General features: G+C 47.2%; 1 protein-coding gene across 2 annotated transcripts in view; it reads left to right on the top strand.

Moving 5' to 3' along the window:
- CNTNAP2 (contactin associated protein 2) overlaps positions 1–13,685 on the top strand; it is a 1,948,817-nt gene that overhangs the window by 1,786,574 nt on the left and 148,558 nt on the right. For both annotated transcript variants that reach the window (XM_027075690.2, XM_053217934.1), the window contains one exon: positions 5,965–6,201. In XM_027075690.2, the coding sequence (XP_026931491.1) occupies positions 5,965–6,201 (237 nt within the window). The remainder of the gene's footprint in view (positions 1–5,964; positions 6,202–13,685) is intronic.

Genomic DNA, 13,685 nt, shown 5'->3' with positions numbered 1-13,685 from the left:
GATCATTCTGGGCAATGGAATTCAGCCATGAGAAAGCTTCCTGAGGCTGGGGCTCAGGTCTGTGTTTTCTCCAGTACGGGGTCTGCTCCCCAGCCGTTCCTCCTAGATTTTGTAGAAGCTGTAGAGAGCTTTTAGGATCCGGGGTTCCGGGATGAGATAGAACAGAGCTGTGGACGGCAGGAAGGAGTAAGCAAATATGAAAGTGTTTGTTTACAGCAGAAGATAAAAAGAAAGAAGCCTTCTGTTATGGGCTGAATGTTTGTGGCCCCCCAAGTTTCTGTGTTGAAGCCTTCAGGCTTTTGGAAGTCGTACTTAGGTTTAGATGAGGTCATGAGGGTGGGGCCCCCAGGATGGGATTAGTGCCCTTATGAGAAGAGGAAGAGACCAGAAAGCTAGTCCTCTCTCCTTTAACTCCCCACCTCTCTCTCTGCCATATAAGCACAAAGCAAGAACATGTCTGTCTGCAAGCCAGGAAGAGAGACCACACCAGGGAAAGAATCAGCTGGCACCTCGATCTTAGACGTACAGCCCCCAGAACTGTGAGAAGAGACCTCTGTCGTTTGAGCCACCCAGTTATGGCCAATGTGGTTTGCTTGAGGGACTGGGTCAGTAACTGCGTGAGACCACCTGCTGGACGCAGTTCACACAGGCTGGGAGACCAGACCCTCTGGGACTCAACTCCGTATGTAGAGACGTGCAGCAGCTGGAAATCAGCCAGCTGGGGCTGTTTACACCATGGAGATAGGCAAACACTACAAATCAGGGCTTCCCCTACCCGGGGAACGAGATATTTCACATTTACCAGCGTACTCCTGGATTCGTTAGATGAAAGACTTATGGGGGCAGAGTTCTCTGGAATCCCCACGTTCGAAATAAACCTTGACTCTTTTGTTGTTTCTGTTTTAATTGTTACAAACGATGACACTCTGCAGTTCTCTTGTATTTACCCATCTGGTTGGTTATTCAGCATTTGTGGGCTCTCTCGGCAAACTAACCGTCACTTACAGCATTGTTCCCATGGGGAAGTATGTCCAAGTTGCAAGTTGCTGACTTAATCTTTTTTTAATGTTTTTATTTACTTTGAGACAGAGACAGACAGAGCATGAGCAGGGGAGGGGCAGAGAGAGCGAGAGGGAGACACAGAATCCAAAGCAGGCTCCAGGCTCCGAGCTGGCCGCACAGAGCCCGACGCGGGGCTCGAACCCACGAACCGTGAGATCGTGACCTGAGCTGAAGTCGGACGCTTAACCCACTGAGCCATCCAGGCACCCCGCAAGTTACTGACTTTAAAATAAGCTTTTGGAAAAGAGCCCCTTTGTAGAGTTGGGGACTTTCAATTTCAGATGCTCGTGGGGACGTGAGAGAATGAAAAGAATCAGGTTGCAAAATACATCCTAAGTGAAAAGGCAAAAAGAAATGGGATTCTTGAGCATGAGAAGGAAGGGATCAGGGGCAATTCAATTATGGGGGTAAGTGGGGCACCTGGGTGTCTCAGTCGAGCATCAGACTCTCGATTTCAGTTCAGGTCATGATCTCACACAGCTCAGGTCGTGATCTCACCATTATGAGATCAAGCCCCGCGTCGGGCTCTTGGCTGGCACGGAGACTGCTTGGGATTCTCTCTCTCTCTCCCTCGCCCTCTGCCCCGCCCCCACTTGCCCACGTGCGCTCTCACTGTCTCTGTCAAAAAATAAATAAATAAAAATGCATAACAGTAACAGGTGAGCGCCATTGCTCTCCCCTGGTGAGTGTCAGGGATTTGGTTACGCGAGGGAAAGGATATCTTTATGGTATTATTCTGGGATGGACAGTCCTGTGGATTTTATTCCAAACATTCGCGGACTTTTCTTCGTCAGTCAGGGGCCCATTTCGAGAACCGAGAAGCGATTACGACAAGGTAGCTTGCCTGCCTTCAGGCTTTCTGGCATCCTTATGATCCTGAACCTGCAGGTGAGGCACCATTGTTTGGAATTTTGAGAAGCATGATATAGTTCAACAAATCTCTTTTATAATGCATCTTAGAGTAAAAACGACTCCAAGTTCGTCTTTTTTTCCATCTAAAAAATGAACATCATAAAACACAAGCTATCTCGTATTAGTATAAAACTATAAATTACGTGTTCTACATCAGTAATATTTGATCATTTAGTGAGGGAAAAGATGTTATTTGGGGCTTGTTAAATTAGCGTTATTTTAGTCATTCATTCAGAAAGGATGGGAGTCCTCCTTTCCTAAATGATATTGCAAACCCTGATTTGGCATTTCCTTAAAAACCGTGTAAAACAGCGAAATGACAGCCGTAAATCTGCCACTGGGAAACCGACGTGGTTCACGGCACTCCCAGGCCTTGGCTTAACAGTTGGTTTATGATGTAGTTTTAGAATAACACTTTTCGAGCCTGGTATTCTCCTTCCTCCAGAACTGACATGAATCCATAAAGCTTTCTAATGATGACTCTAAAATACACCAAAAGTACTCTCTGTAGCATATTTTTTGGTCTGTTTATCTAAAACCCTTCGCTTTCTGAATTTCTGTTCATGATCTGCCTTGGGAGGACGGTCGCCCCTCTAGCTGAAGAATGCATAATGGCTCACCCCCCGGGACCGCCCAGCTACCTCCTCGGCCAGGTGCGCCGTCCTGCCTCGGCTTAGGCTCCGGGGATCTCAAAGCCCTGTGTGCACAAGCATCATCCGGGGAACCTGTTCTACCTGCTGATTCCCAAGACCCTCTGAGTCGAGCCCTCAGAGCTAACTTCTGGAGCTAGGCCCGGGAACCAGCATTTTAGCAGAGAAATGTTATCGGGGGCTCGGTTCGGCCCACTCTCTGGAAGCGTAGTAACTGAAGGTGGCTCAGGGAAGCCCGGGTTCTTGCCGGCGATGTGTGGCATCTGTAGCTGGGGTGCCTGGGGCTTCCTCCGCCTCTACTGCCCAGAAGCCCTCCCTAGGCCCAGGTTCTTCGGGATTTGATCTTGAGTTTCAACCGCCAGATACATTTATCTCTTCCAATACGTTGCCCCTGTCTCTCTGCCTCTTGGGCTTGGGCTTGTTCAGAGGACTCCACGACCTCCAGGCACCAGCTCGATCGACCCCTTCTCTCCTGCATGGCCCAAAGACGTTCTCAGATAATGAGCCCTCGTCCTCTGGTAGAACCTCTCTGGTGGCCCAGTGAACCCCCTGGTGTGTCTGCTTCAGGCGACCTTCCCTGCTTGCGCCCCTTGACTGACCACCTCGCCCAACCCCAGCCCCCACCATCTGTTAGACACTTTCTTGTTTTTAAATTTTTTTAAATGTTTATTTATTTTTGAGACCATATGAGAGACAGAGTGCAAGCAGCGGAGGGGCAGACAGAGGGAGACACAGAATCCGAAGCGGGCTCCAGGCTCCGAGCTGTCAGCCCAGAGCCCGACGCGGGGCTGGAACTCACGAACCGTGAGATCGTGACCTGAGCTGAAGTCGGACGCTTAACCCACTGAGCCACTCAGGCACCCCTGTTAGACACTTTCACAGCAGCTGGCCTAGGAGCATCCGTCTGTCCCACTGGGCTCTGAACTGCTGAGCTCAGTGATTACCTCTTTCTCGTTCACTGTTTCCCCAACGCCCAACCTAAAATGTAGTGGCGCGCTAATGAGTCTTGCATAAACAACTGATGATGTAAAAAGAACGTTATGACTTTCACCCGAGGTATGATCCCTCTGACCGCACTGTCTCTGCTCCCAGCATTGATGCATGCTGCTCCCTCAACTAGAAAGCTGGGCTTCCTGCCATGTTGACATAGCCTCTGGTTCTTTGAGTCTCGGCTTCCTGTCTTTTCTCCCAGATGTCTTCCCTGGCCCCTTTTAGACAGGGCCGGTGCCCCTCATATTCCAGGACCCCCTGTATCACCTGGTCCTGTGCTTACCCCACTGCGTTCTGATGATGCCTGGTCATCTAAATCCTCTAGATCCAGGGCCTGATGGGAGCAAGGATTGTAACCTCAGCAGACAGCACTCAATAGATGTCTGCTGAAAGCATAGGAAAGCCAACTCAGGATCCTCCAAGCTCGGATGAGGGTTCTCATCACACAATCTGCTGAGTTAACCTCCGTAACACTCACCAGAAAGATTGCAAATTGTTGACATGTGTCTCCCGTGCCCTCTGCTGGACAGAAAGGTCTCCCAGTATGGCATCAGACATCCCAGTAAGTCATTCAGTGACTAGCGTGGATTAAGCATTGTTTAATCCTGTGTTTCCCATCAAAGGTCCTTGCATTTCAAGCAAGGCAGCTCTTAATTATGTAAGACAGTCTCACACGCTGCAGTTGCTTAGCAGGGTAACAGGTTTGTTAGCAAGTTGACACGGTTAATAGGTAGGTCCAGATCCGTCCACAGGTGCCTGACTCCAGACCCTGATTCACGATGCCGCACCAAATCTGTCCTAGACTTATTTAACACAGACAAATTTCTGAATTTCCAGCTGAGAGAACCCTTTTGGAATTTGTCCTCTCCTACTCATGACACTAGAGCTGCGTTTCACAAAATATGTTCTTCACGGTATTAATTTGGTGGGCGTTGGGTGTTGTGAGAATAACAGGTTCCACAGGCAATGAAGTTTGAGAAACACTTTCAGAAGGGCACGTGCAGAGGGAAAGGGAGCTGTAACAACGAAGACCAAACAAATCTGGAGAGAGAACCTCAGCCTTCACCCTGAGTTAGGAGGGGATGTTGGAACACTGGGGAGCAAACAGTGGGAGAATCAACAGAGGGGCTGGGCTGCCAGGAAGTGATTAAGAACCAATTAGCAATGATTAGGCCATCGACAAACACCAAAGAAGGGTTAGCAACTGTTCTTTTAACTTCTTAATAGTAGTAATAATAATAGGTTCTATTTATTTGGGGCTGATCGCTTCACATTATCTTTTGTAATTTTCACTATTATTGTCTCTCTTTCACGTATAAAATACTGAGGCCTCAAGAAGTTGGTTAAGGGGTGCCCGGGTGGCTCAGTCGGTTAACCATCCAACTCTTGGTTTGGACTCAGGTCGTGATCTCACAGTTCATGAGGTCAAGCCCTGCATCGGGCTTGGAATTCTCTCTCTCTCTCCCTCTTTCTCTGCCCCTCCCCTGCTTGCACTCTCCAACTCTCAAAATAAGTAAATAAACTTAAAAAAAAAAAGAAATTAAGTAACTTCCCATAAAACCATACAGCTAATTTATGGCCAGATTCAAACCCAGTTCTCTCTAGCTTCACGTCTTGTGATGTTAAGCACTGTGCCCAAAGCCTTCTGGGACTTCCCCAGGGTTTTGCAGCGGGCTCTCCTTTGTGAACGTCCAAACCAACGCCAGTCTCAAAGAGGGTACCCAGGAGCTCCTTAAATTGGTGTTCATGTTATACCACTTCCTTTATTTCCAGGGTTATCTCTTCTACCTAAATTAGTTATTTGGCCTAAGTACTGTACGCGAAAATTTTTTCCGGTATGATTTCAGTTTCTTAATTTTTATTAATATTTAAAGAAAATTTTTTAACGTTTATTCATTTTTGAGAGAGAGAGAGAGAGAGAGAGAGAGAGAGGATGTGAGCAGGGGAGGGGCAGAAAGAGAGGGAGACACAGAATCTGAAGCAGACTCCAGGCTCTGAGCGGTCAGCACAGAGCCCGACGCGGGGCTCGAACGCACGGACTGTGAGATCATGACCTGAGCCGAAGTCGGACGCTTAACCAACTGAGCCACCCAGGTGTCCCATTAATTTTTTTTTTAATTTACCGACCTCCATACTTGACTTTTTTTTTTTGATAGATTATTCATGTTGATGAAATAAGATCCATCTCCATAGAAGGTAGCCCAATCTGATCCCCTCCCAGAGTCAGGACCTGCCCTCTGAACTGAGGCTACTACAAAATTAACAGTCCATCTGAGTTTAAGTTGTTGTCGGTATCAGCATATCTGATTTCTCCTCGTTTTTCAATTTTCCGTCTTTTTCTTTACAACAGATGTCGGTGCATTTTTTGAAGAAGGGATGTGGCTACGGTATAACTTCCAGGCATCGGGGGTCAGTGCCAAAGAGTCGGGCAGTAGGTCAGACATGTCCCCGGATCAGAACAACTCCCCTCCGGACCTGACCCACGAGGGGATCCACTTCAGCTTCAGTACCACCAAGGCGCCCTGCATCCTTCTGTATGTCAGTTCTTTCACGACAGACTTCTTGGCCGTTCTCATCAAACCCACCGGTAAGCACAAGGATACCTAAGCTTTGCTACTTCATGTTGGGTGGACAGAATGTTCTAGAAAGTCTGGGTTGCTCTTGCCTCATCCTTTATTCCCCACAGGACATTGAGCAAGTCACCCAAGTCTTTGAATCTCGTATCCCGGTAGGAGAGCCAAGAAAGGAACTTGTCTGTTGAGTGCTTTCTAGCAATGTGTCGTAGTAATCTCGCTAAGGCATGTCACGTTCTTTACAAGAATCATATTACATATTACATATCACACATCGTATGTGTGATGATTTTTTTTTTGGTTCCTGTCAAACAAATACATTCACTGCTGTACATGAGATGCTTTGAAGTCGTGGAATTAATTTAATATAAATCAATGAATTACCCTGATTTATGATAATGTATCAGTAGGTTCCTAAAGAACATATATAACTTTCAATAGAAATAGAAAAACAGAAACGTTTTCATTCCTAATCCCTCTCAGAATTTTACATTCATAAAATATATCCCATAAAATAAAATATATTCGTAAGGCTTGCTTAAAGCAGGAGTGTATTCACACTTGTAACGTCTGGGACCATCTTGATCTCCAAATAGGCATGGAACTCAAGAGGGTCAGAGCGAGACCACAGTTGCTGTCCTGTGTGAATACACCAGTGGGCTTATGATCTTTCAGGGAAGTCCAAGCAGTCCTAAAAATACAGATGCGTGCCAAACACTGAGGGTTCCATTCCTCTTAGAAAACTTTAATTCTAAGACGCTTAAAAGTTTTAATAAAATTGTTTTTTCAAATAGAAATATTGTAGGTCTATCAGGGAGCAGATGTCTCTCCTTCATTTCCCAGAGAGATTATACGGGCTGAGAAGTGGACACAACCTCTCTCGTTGCCCCCACCTTCTTGCTCTGCAGTGATTATTCTTAAAGATCAGGATTGTCTCCCATGGGAGCAAAAATTATCATTATGAACTCAGGTCAGCTTGAGTTTTAAAACCTAGCAAATTCTTAGACTTCTTCTCTGGACAATTCACTCTTGGTTAAAAAGTTTAGAGGCAAGGGGCTCCTGGGTGGCTCAGTCAGTTAAGCGTCTGACTTTGACTCAGGTCATGATCTCACTGTTTGTGAGTTCGAGCCCCGTGTCAGGCTCTGTGCTGACAGCTCGGAGCCTGGAGCCTGCTTCGGATTCTGTGTCTCCCTCGCTCTCTGCCCCTCCCCTGCTTGGAGGGGCAGAAATAAGCCAAACACCAGACAAAGATGCAGCATGAGAATGTTCCTCTATTATTCTTATTATTTGTAAAATAAGTATGAGGAAAGACCTTGAAGTTCAACTGTAGTAAAATGGTTAGTAAAAGAGGGAGTCAGCATTTTAAGGACTACCATGTATCCATTAAGAGTAACATTTATGGAGAAAAGAGCGTGGAGAAAAAAGTTGTATGTAATTCAATGTTAAATGAAAAAAAAAAAAAGGCAAGCTACCGCCTGGACTATATAATATCAGCTTAGCTCTGTGAAAAATGTGGATAGAAAACAAAAACGCCATAATATGAGCAGAAAGCACCTCTTGTTTGTTGATTTGCTTCTCCTGCTACTCTTTTATAAATGTCAAATGCTCGCAAGTCATCGCAAAAGATAATAAGTAAAATCAATGAGGAAGCCGAAGAAAAAAGGACATGGCCCCTGCTTTCCAGAAGTTCACGAGTTAAGCTTATTTCCCCCTGGATCGGGTTAAATGGATTTTTAGTGCGATGATGCTCTCCACTTCCGTGCCCCAACCTCCCAGAGCCCAGGGGTGGTGCTCACATGTGGCTTCTCAAGGCTTTATGAACTTTTCCCAGAAGGTGCCGTGCTATCTACTCCTTAAGTCACTGCCACATTAAAATGCAGTCCCCATGGGGCGCCTGGGTGGCTCAGTCGGTTGGGCGGCTGACTTCGGCTCAGGTCACGATCTCACGGTCCGTGAGTTCAAGCCCCACGTCGGGCTCTGCGCTGACAGCTCAGAGCCTGGAGCCTGTTTCGGATTCTGTGTCTCCCTCTCTCTGACCCTCCCCTGTTCATGCTCTGTCTCTCCCTGTCTCAAAAATAAATAAAACGTTAAAAAAAAATTTTTAAATGCAGTCCCCAACAATATCAGTATCTCTCATTCCCACAACCTATGCCCATCCCTGTGAACACTCATGCTTGTGTTGGTGGGCGTTCTTCACATGCAAGGGTTTCAAGTAATCGGTTCCACATTGGTGCTACCATTTAATGATGCCCCAAGGGGTGCTGTGTTGCAGCTGCATTAATTCCTGTGAGCCACACAACCACGAAGTAGACACCGCTCTTCATCCCCTTTCAGCAGATGATAAAACTGGAGTACAGCGAGGTCAGGTGACGTTCACCCTCAGCTGGCGATCTGGTTCCAGGCCCAGAGCTTTACCACTCTCTCCACACTGCAGAGAGTTCTAGAACACCCTCCATGCATCTGGAAAGCATAACCAGTTGGCTTCTTTCCACCTTTGCAAGGCCGTCCTCAGACGACTAATGAAAATTTGTTTTTCTCAGGGCCCCTGGGTGGCTCAGTTGGTTAAGCATCCGACTCTTGGTTTCTGCGCAGGTCATGATCTCGAGGTTTGTGAGTTTGAGCCCCGCATGAGGCTCTGTGCTGACAGGGTGCATCCTGCTTCGGAAGCTCTTTCTTTTCTCTCTGCCCCTCCCCAGCTTGTGCTCGCGTGCTCTCTCTCTCTCTCTCTCTCTCAAAAAGAAACATTAAAAAAAATATTTTAATAATTTATACTACAGAATTTGTTTTTCTCACACTTCAAAGACTGTGTTTTTTATTAATTGGTATTTAAAGTTAGAAATGTTTGAAGAATTCATTCAGCAAGGACTATGCCAAACTATCAGGCCAAAATTAAAGACTAGGAAGTCTTGACGTAACGCCCTGCCATCCTTCAAATGTAACAACACATTGAAGGCTTTATTGCCATCGCTGCTCCGGAACCAGACCCTCTGGTCCTCCCCCAGACCCTGTGCTTCTGACAGTGCAGGCGTCGCCCAGACACCCAGATTCCCAGGCGTGCCACCATTCCCAAATGCTCCATCATCCCCCTTGAGGGACGTGTCCCTGGGGAACGTCGCTGTCTTTTCTTCCCCACCGCTGGTCTCCTGGCAGATGCCTTCGAATTCGATGCTCCCCGACGTTGCTCCTGCCATGGCATACATGGAAAATTCTTACATGTGAGTGGCGCTTGAACAAATGGACGAGGCTGTGTTTGGGAGGCCACCGACCCAGGGACTCCATCCAACGGCCGGGGCTCCTGCAGGTCTGCTGAGGTTTGGGGGGAGCCAGGCTCCTGGCACCTGTTACCCCCACAAGGGATGGCAGTGCGCTCTGACCCCTCCCTCCCCTGTTTCCAGTCCCTCCCCACCTTGCTCTTACCCACCACAGCCTTCGTGCACAAGGTCCCTCATCATGCATCAGTAGGGCCCTCCTCCCCCAGGAAGGGCAGGAGGAATCCCAAATCATGCAGCCTGCCCTTTGAGACCCTGGGCTCCGGGGTGAGAGCTCCGAGTGTAGAACCCGAACGTCCGGGTTTCAGTCTGCTTCGTGCCCAGCGCCCTCTTCTGTAAAACGGGGTCTCCCTCAGGCGGGGGGTGGGGGGGAGGGATAGTCCAGACAGTCGCTGTAAAGCACTGCCCTGTCCCTTCGCAGTCTGAAGTCGGCGTCAGTGGTAACAGGTGCTCTGGTTAGCAGTTCCCGCTACCCACGGTCCACAGGTGGGATCTACAGCCTGCCACGTGTCCAGCGCCCCACCACCCTCCTCTTCCTCGTCATTCCCCAAACGCGTGTGACACCCCTGTTCCTGCCCACTTAGCCCAAAGAACCGCGGCTCCCTCTTGGCTCCGACACCTGTCTTTCATTCTAGGGCCAGACGGAGCCTCACCTCCTTTCAGTGACGTCTCCTTTCTTTCGACTCCTAGGACACTTCTTTTCAATGTCACTTGTCCAGCACTTAGCGCACCGGACTGCTATCTGTCTTTGTTATAAATATGCCCTGTCTTCTCAGCGAGATGAAAAGCCCCCCGCACTCCATCTCCTGCCTACAATAGGTGCCCCGTAAGTGTTTGGTGAGGGTAATGATGACAGCCAGGAGAGAGTAAATCTGTTAAGCACATTATTTCCCACAGCCAATAAAAGAGCAGGCCCCTGTGACTGCTTTAATTCACTTGGGAGATGAACCAGAAATGCAAGAGACGTATTTTCCCATTTTAATAATATTTTATATTAATGGCAAATATTAATATTCTCCCTCCCATCATTTAGCGGTCCTCTTGTACTATTATTTGAAAGGAATAAATATATCGCTTAAATTTTATTATTCAAGAATATTGCCATTCCTGTTTATGGATATCCGCTACGTATAAATTTAACGTTCCAAATCATCTGTTTTCTCAAAGCAAATCATTTCAGTTGCCATTAAGTGAGGCAGTTACCGAAATTTTAAATCATATTTGCAAAGAAAGAAAGGCGGAAAAGAGAAAAAAATTGGATTCAGCAGCGCTTTTCATGGGCACTGGACAAATGTGTTCTGAAGAAATGAATAAATAAATGATGAATGAATACAGCTGTGTATTTGAGAAAACTGGCTGTGATTATACAGGGTCCACGAGAAGTAGGGAGTCAACACTCAAGGCAATCAACTTGTTTTTCTGCATGTAACCAAACAACTGTCTAATCACTTCCTGTCCGGTCCCAAATAATAGATTGTTTGTAATGCTATTAGGGAAAAGGGAAAAAATAGGGTAAAACACTGAAGGGTGCGGAGAGAAGCAGCTCAGGAAAAGGGAGCAGCGTATCCAAAGGTCCTGGGGTAGAAATTGTATTTTCTAGGGGATAACAGAAGTCCAAGGTAGCTGGAATGTAAAATGTGACAGAGTAAATGGCATCATTTGAAAATAACAGACAGAACTCAGATCAGACAGGGCATCATACACTGTACTTAGAATGTATCTCTTCATCCTATGAGCAACTGGAAGGCTTTGAAGAGTTTTTAGTGGACCAGTGAAACAGTCCGTGATGCACTTTGTTTTTGTTTGTGTTTGGTTTTTTCTAAGTAGGGCTTGAACTCAGGGCTTGAACTCATGACCCTGAGATCAAGACCTGAGCTGAGACCAAGAGTCAGATGCTTAATCAAATGAGCCACCCAGGCACCCCTCAATTATGCATTTTTCAAAATGTTTATTTATTTATTTTGAGAGACAGCACAAGCAGGGGAGAGGCAGAGAGGGAACGAGAGGATCCCGAGCAGGCTCAGCCCTGTCAGCACAGAGCCTGACATGGGGCTCGATCCCACAAACCAAGAGATCATGACCTGAGCCGAAATAAAGAGTCAGATGCCCAACTGTCTGAGCCACCCAGGTGACCCTCATTTATGCATTTTGAAGAAATCTCTCTGCAAAAGAAAAAAACACAGAAGTAGGGAGACCATCATTCATTCATTCAGCAAACATTTTTTCAGCACCTACTAAGTATCAGATGTTATTCTGGAAATTGGGAAGAAAGTATAGAGAATAGAAACAAAGATTCTTACTCTCATGAGGAAAAACTAAGGCAGAAAAGGGAAGGCCTGCCCAAGGAAAAGAAGTGGGTAAATTCTTCTTTTAATGAGGAACTCACAGAAATAATCACTGAGAAGGCAACATGTGAGCAAAGACCTAAAGGGGGGGAGGGGTCAGCCATGCAGATAACTGGGAATGAGTGAGCATCCGGGACAGAAGAGCCAGCCAGCGCAAGGGTCCTGAGGCAGGAACATGCTGGCTTCTGAGGAAATAGCAAGGAGGCTAATGTGGACTGGTGAGGAGTAGCAAAGAGGAGAATAAGAGATTATCTTCGATCTTATAGGAGAAGGCCCATGCAGGGCCTGGTGAGCCATGATGAAGACTGGTTTTTTACTTTGAGTGAGATTGGAACCCATGGAGGGTCCTGAGCAGAGGATACCTCTGACTGCCCTCTCAGAAGGGCCTGGGTCAGTGGGGGCAGAGCCCGGTTGGGGTAGGACAGGTGGAGGAATGGTGGAAGCAGGGAGGTTTGTTAGAATGCAGGTGAGTACCGTAATCCAGGCAAATGATGCTGGTGGTGTGGTCCAGGGAGTGGAAACGGAGGTGATGAAAAATAAGTGTCGGGGTGTATTTTAAAGATAGAGCCAGGGCGCCTGGGTGGCTCAGTCAGCAGAGCGTCCGACCCTTGATTTCGGCTCACGTCCTTATCTCACAGTTCATGAGTTCGAGCCCCGCGTCAGGTGCTGTGCAGACGGTGTGGAGCCTGCTTGGAATTCTCTCTCTCTGCCCCTCCCCTGATCTCTCTCTCTCTCTCTCTCTCTCTCTCTCTCTCTCTCTCTCTCAAAATAAATAAGTAAACACTAAAAAGAATAATAAAAAGTAATAAAGATAGAGCCAAGGAGATTTGCTGACAGATCTTGCGTTTAATATAGTGGGAAGAGGGAGAGCAGGGCTTTTGATAATAACCTCAAGTTTAAATAACCTGAAGTAGGTGGAAAATGGAGGTGGGATACTTTGAGGAGGAGGGGGCGAAGATCAACGTCTGGTTTTGCATATGTTGTGTTCGAAGTGCCAGTAAGACCTCTCCTTTCCTGGGATTGGTAGGGAGAGGAAGCACGGAGAAAGAGAGGACCCACCTCACAATGAAGTGAGGCCAGGAGGGCTCATTGTTAAGGAGAAACTGGTTCACAGGGCTCCTGGGGGGCTCAGTCGGTTGAGCGTCCGACTTCGGCTCAGGTCATGATCTCGCGGTCTGTGAGTTCCAGCCCCGCGTCGAGCTCTGATGGCTCGGAGCCTGGAGCCTGCTTCGGAATCTGTGTCTCCTTCTCTCTCTGTCCCTCCCCTGCTCATGCTCTGTCTCTGTCTAGCTCTCAATAATAAATAAGCATTTAAAAAACATTTTTTTTAAAAAAGGAGAAACTGATTCAGATCAGGTGATGCAGTTAGAAGACGATGCAGGTGAAGTCCAGGTGGTGGCCGTCGGGTCCCTGATGTCACGTGGCCAGCACCAAGGCACAGAGACAGGTCAGCTCATCTGCATTGGCCAGGAAGAAGGCTCCTCTAGGGTCCACACAGGGCACTCCGGTGCCAGGAGGTGCTTGTGCTTCCCCGAGATGGAGAGAGCGAGTGAAACACGCTTAGGAGGTGAAAATCAACAGCTTGGTTGAAACGCTCAAAGCAAACAAACCTAGGATAAAATACTAAGGTAAAACGTAGAACTACGGAAGGTTTGTCAAATTGGACCAGGAGGCAAAATTAGGAAATACAATTAATTCTCAATTAATCTAATGAATGCTGCTTTCAGTCCCAGGAACACAGTGCAGTATTTAAACGACACCTGTAATGCTACGATGCCTAAATAAGGGAGGGCAGTGTTTAGAAACTATTGCACTTATGTATGAACATATGGATATGGAAGGGCATGATCGATTTCTGCGAAAAGATACCGCAAAATATTTAGA

The sequence above is a fragment of the Acinonyx jubatus genome, chromosome A2 (assembly GCF_027475565.1).
Source record: "Acinonyx jubatus isolate Ajub_Pintada_27869175 chromosome A2, VMU_Ajub_asm_v1.0, whole genome shotgun sequence".
In the NCBI taxonomy this organism is placed as follows: Eukaryota; Metazoa; Chordata; class Mammalia; order Carnivora; family Felidae; genus Acinonyx; species Acinonyx jubatus.
This window is presented reverse-complemented; position numbering and strand designations above follow the sequence as displayed.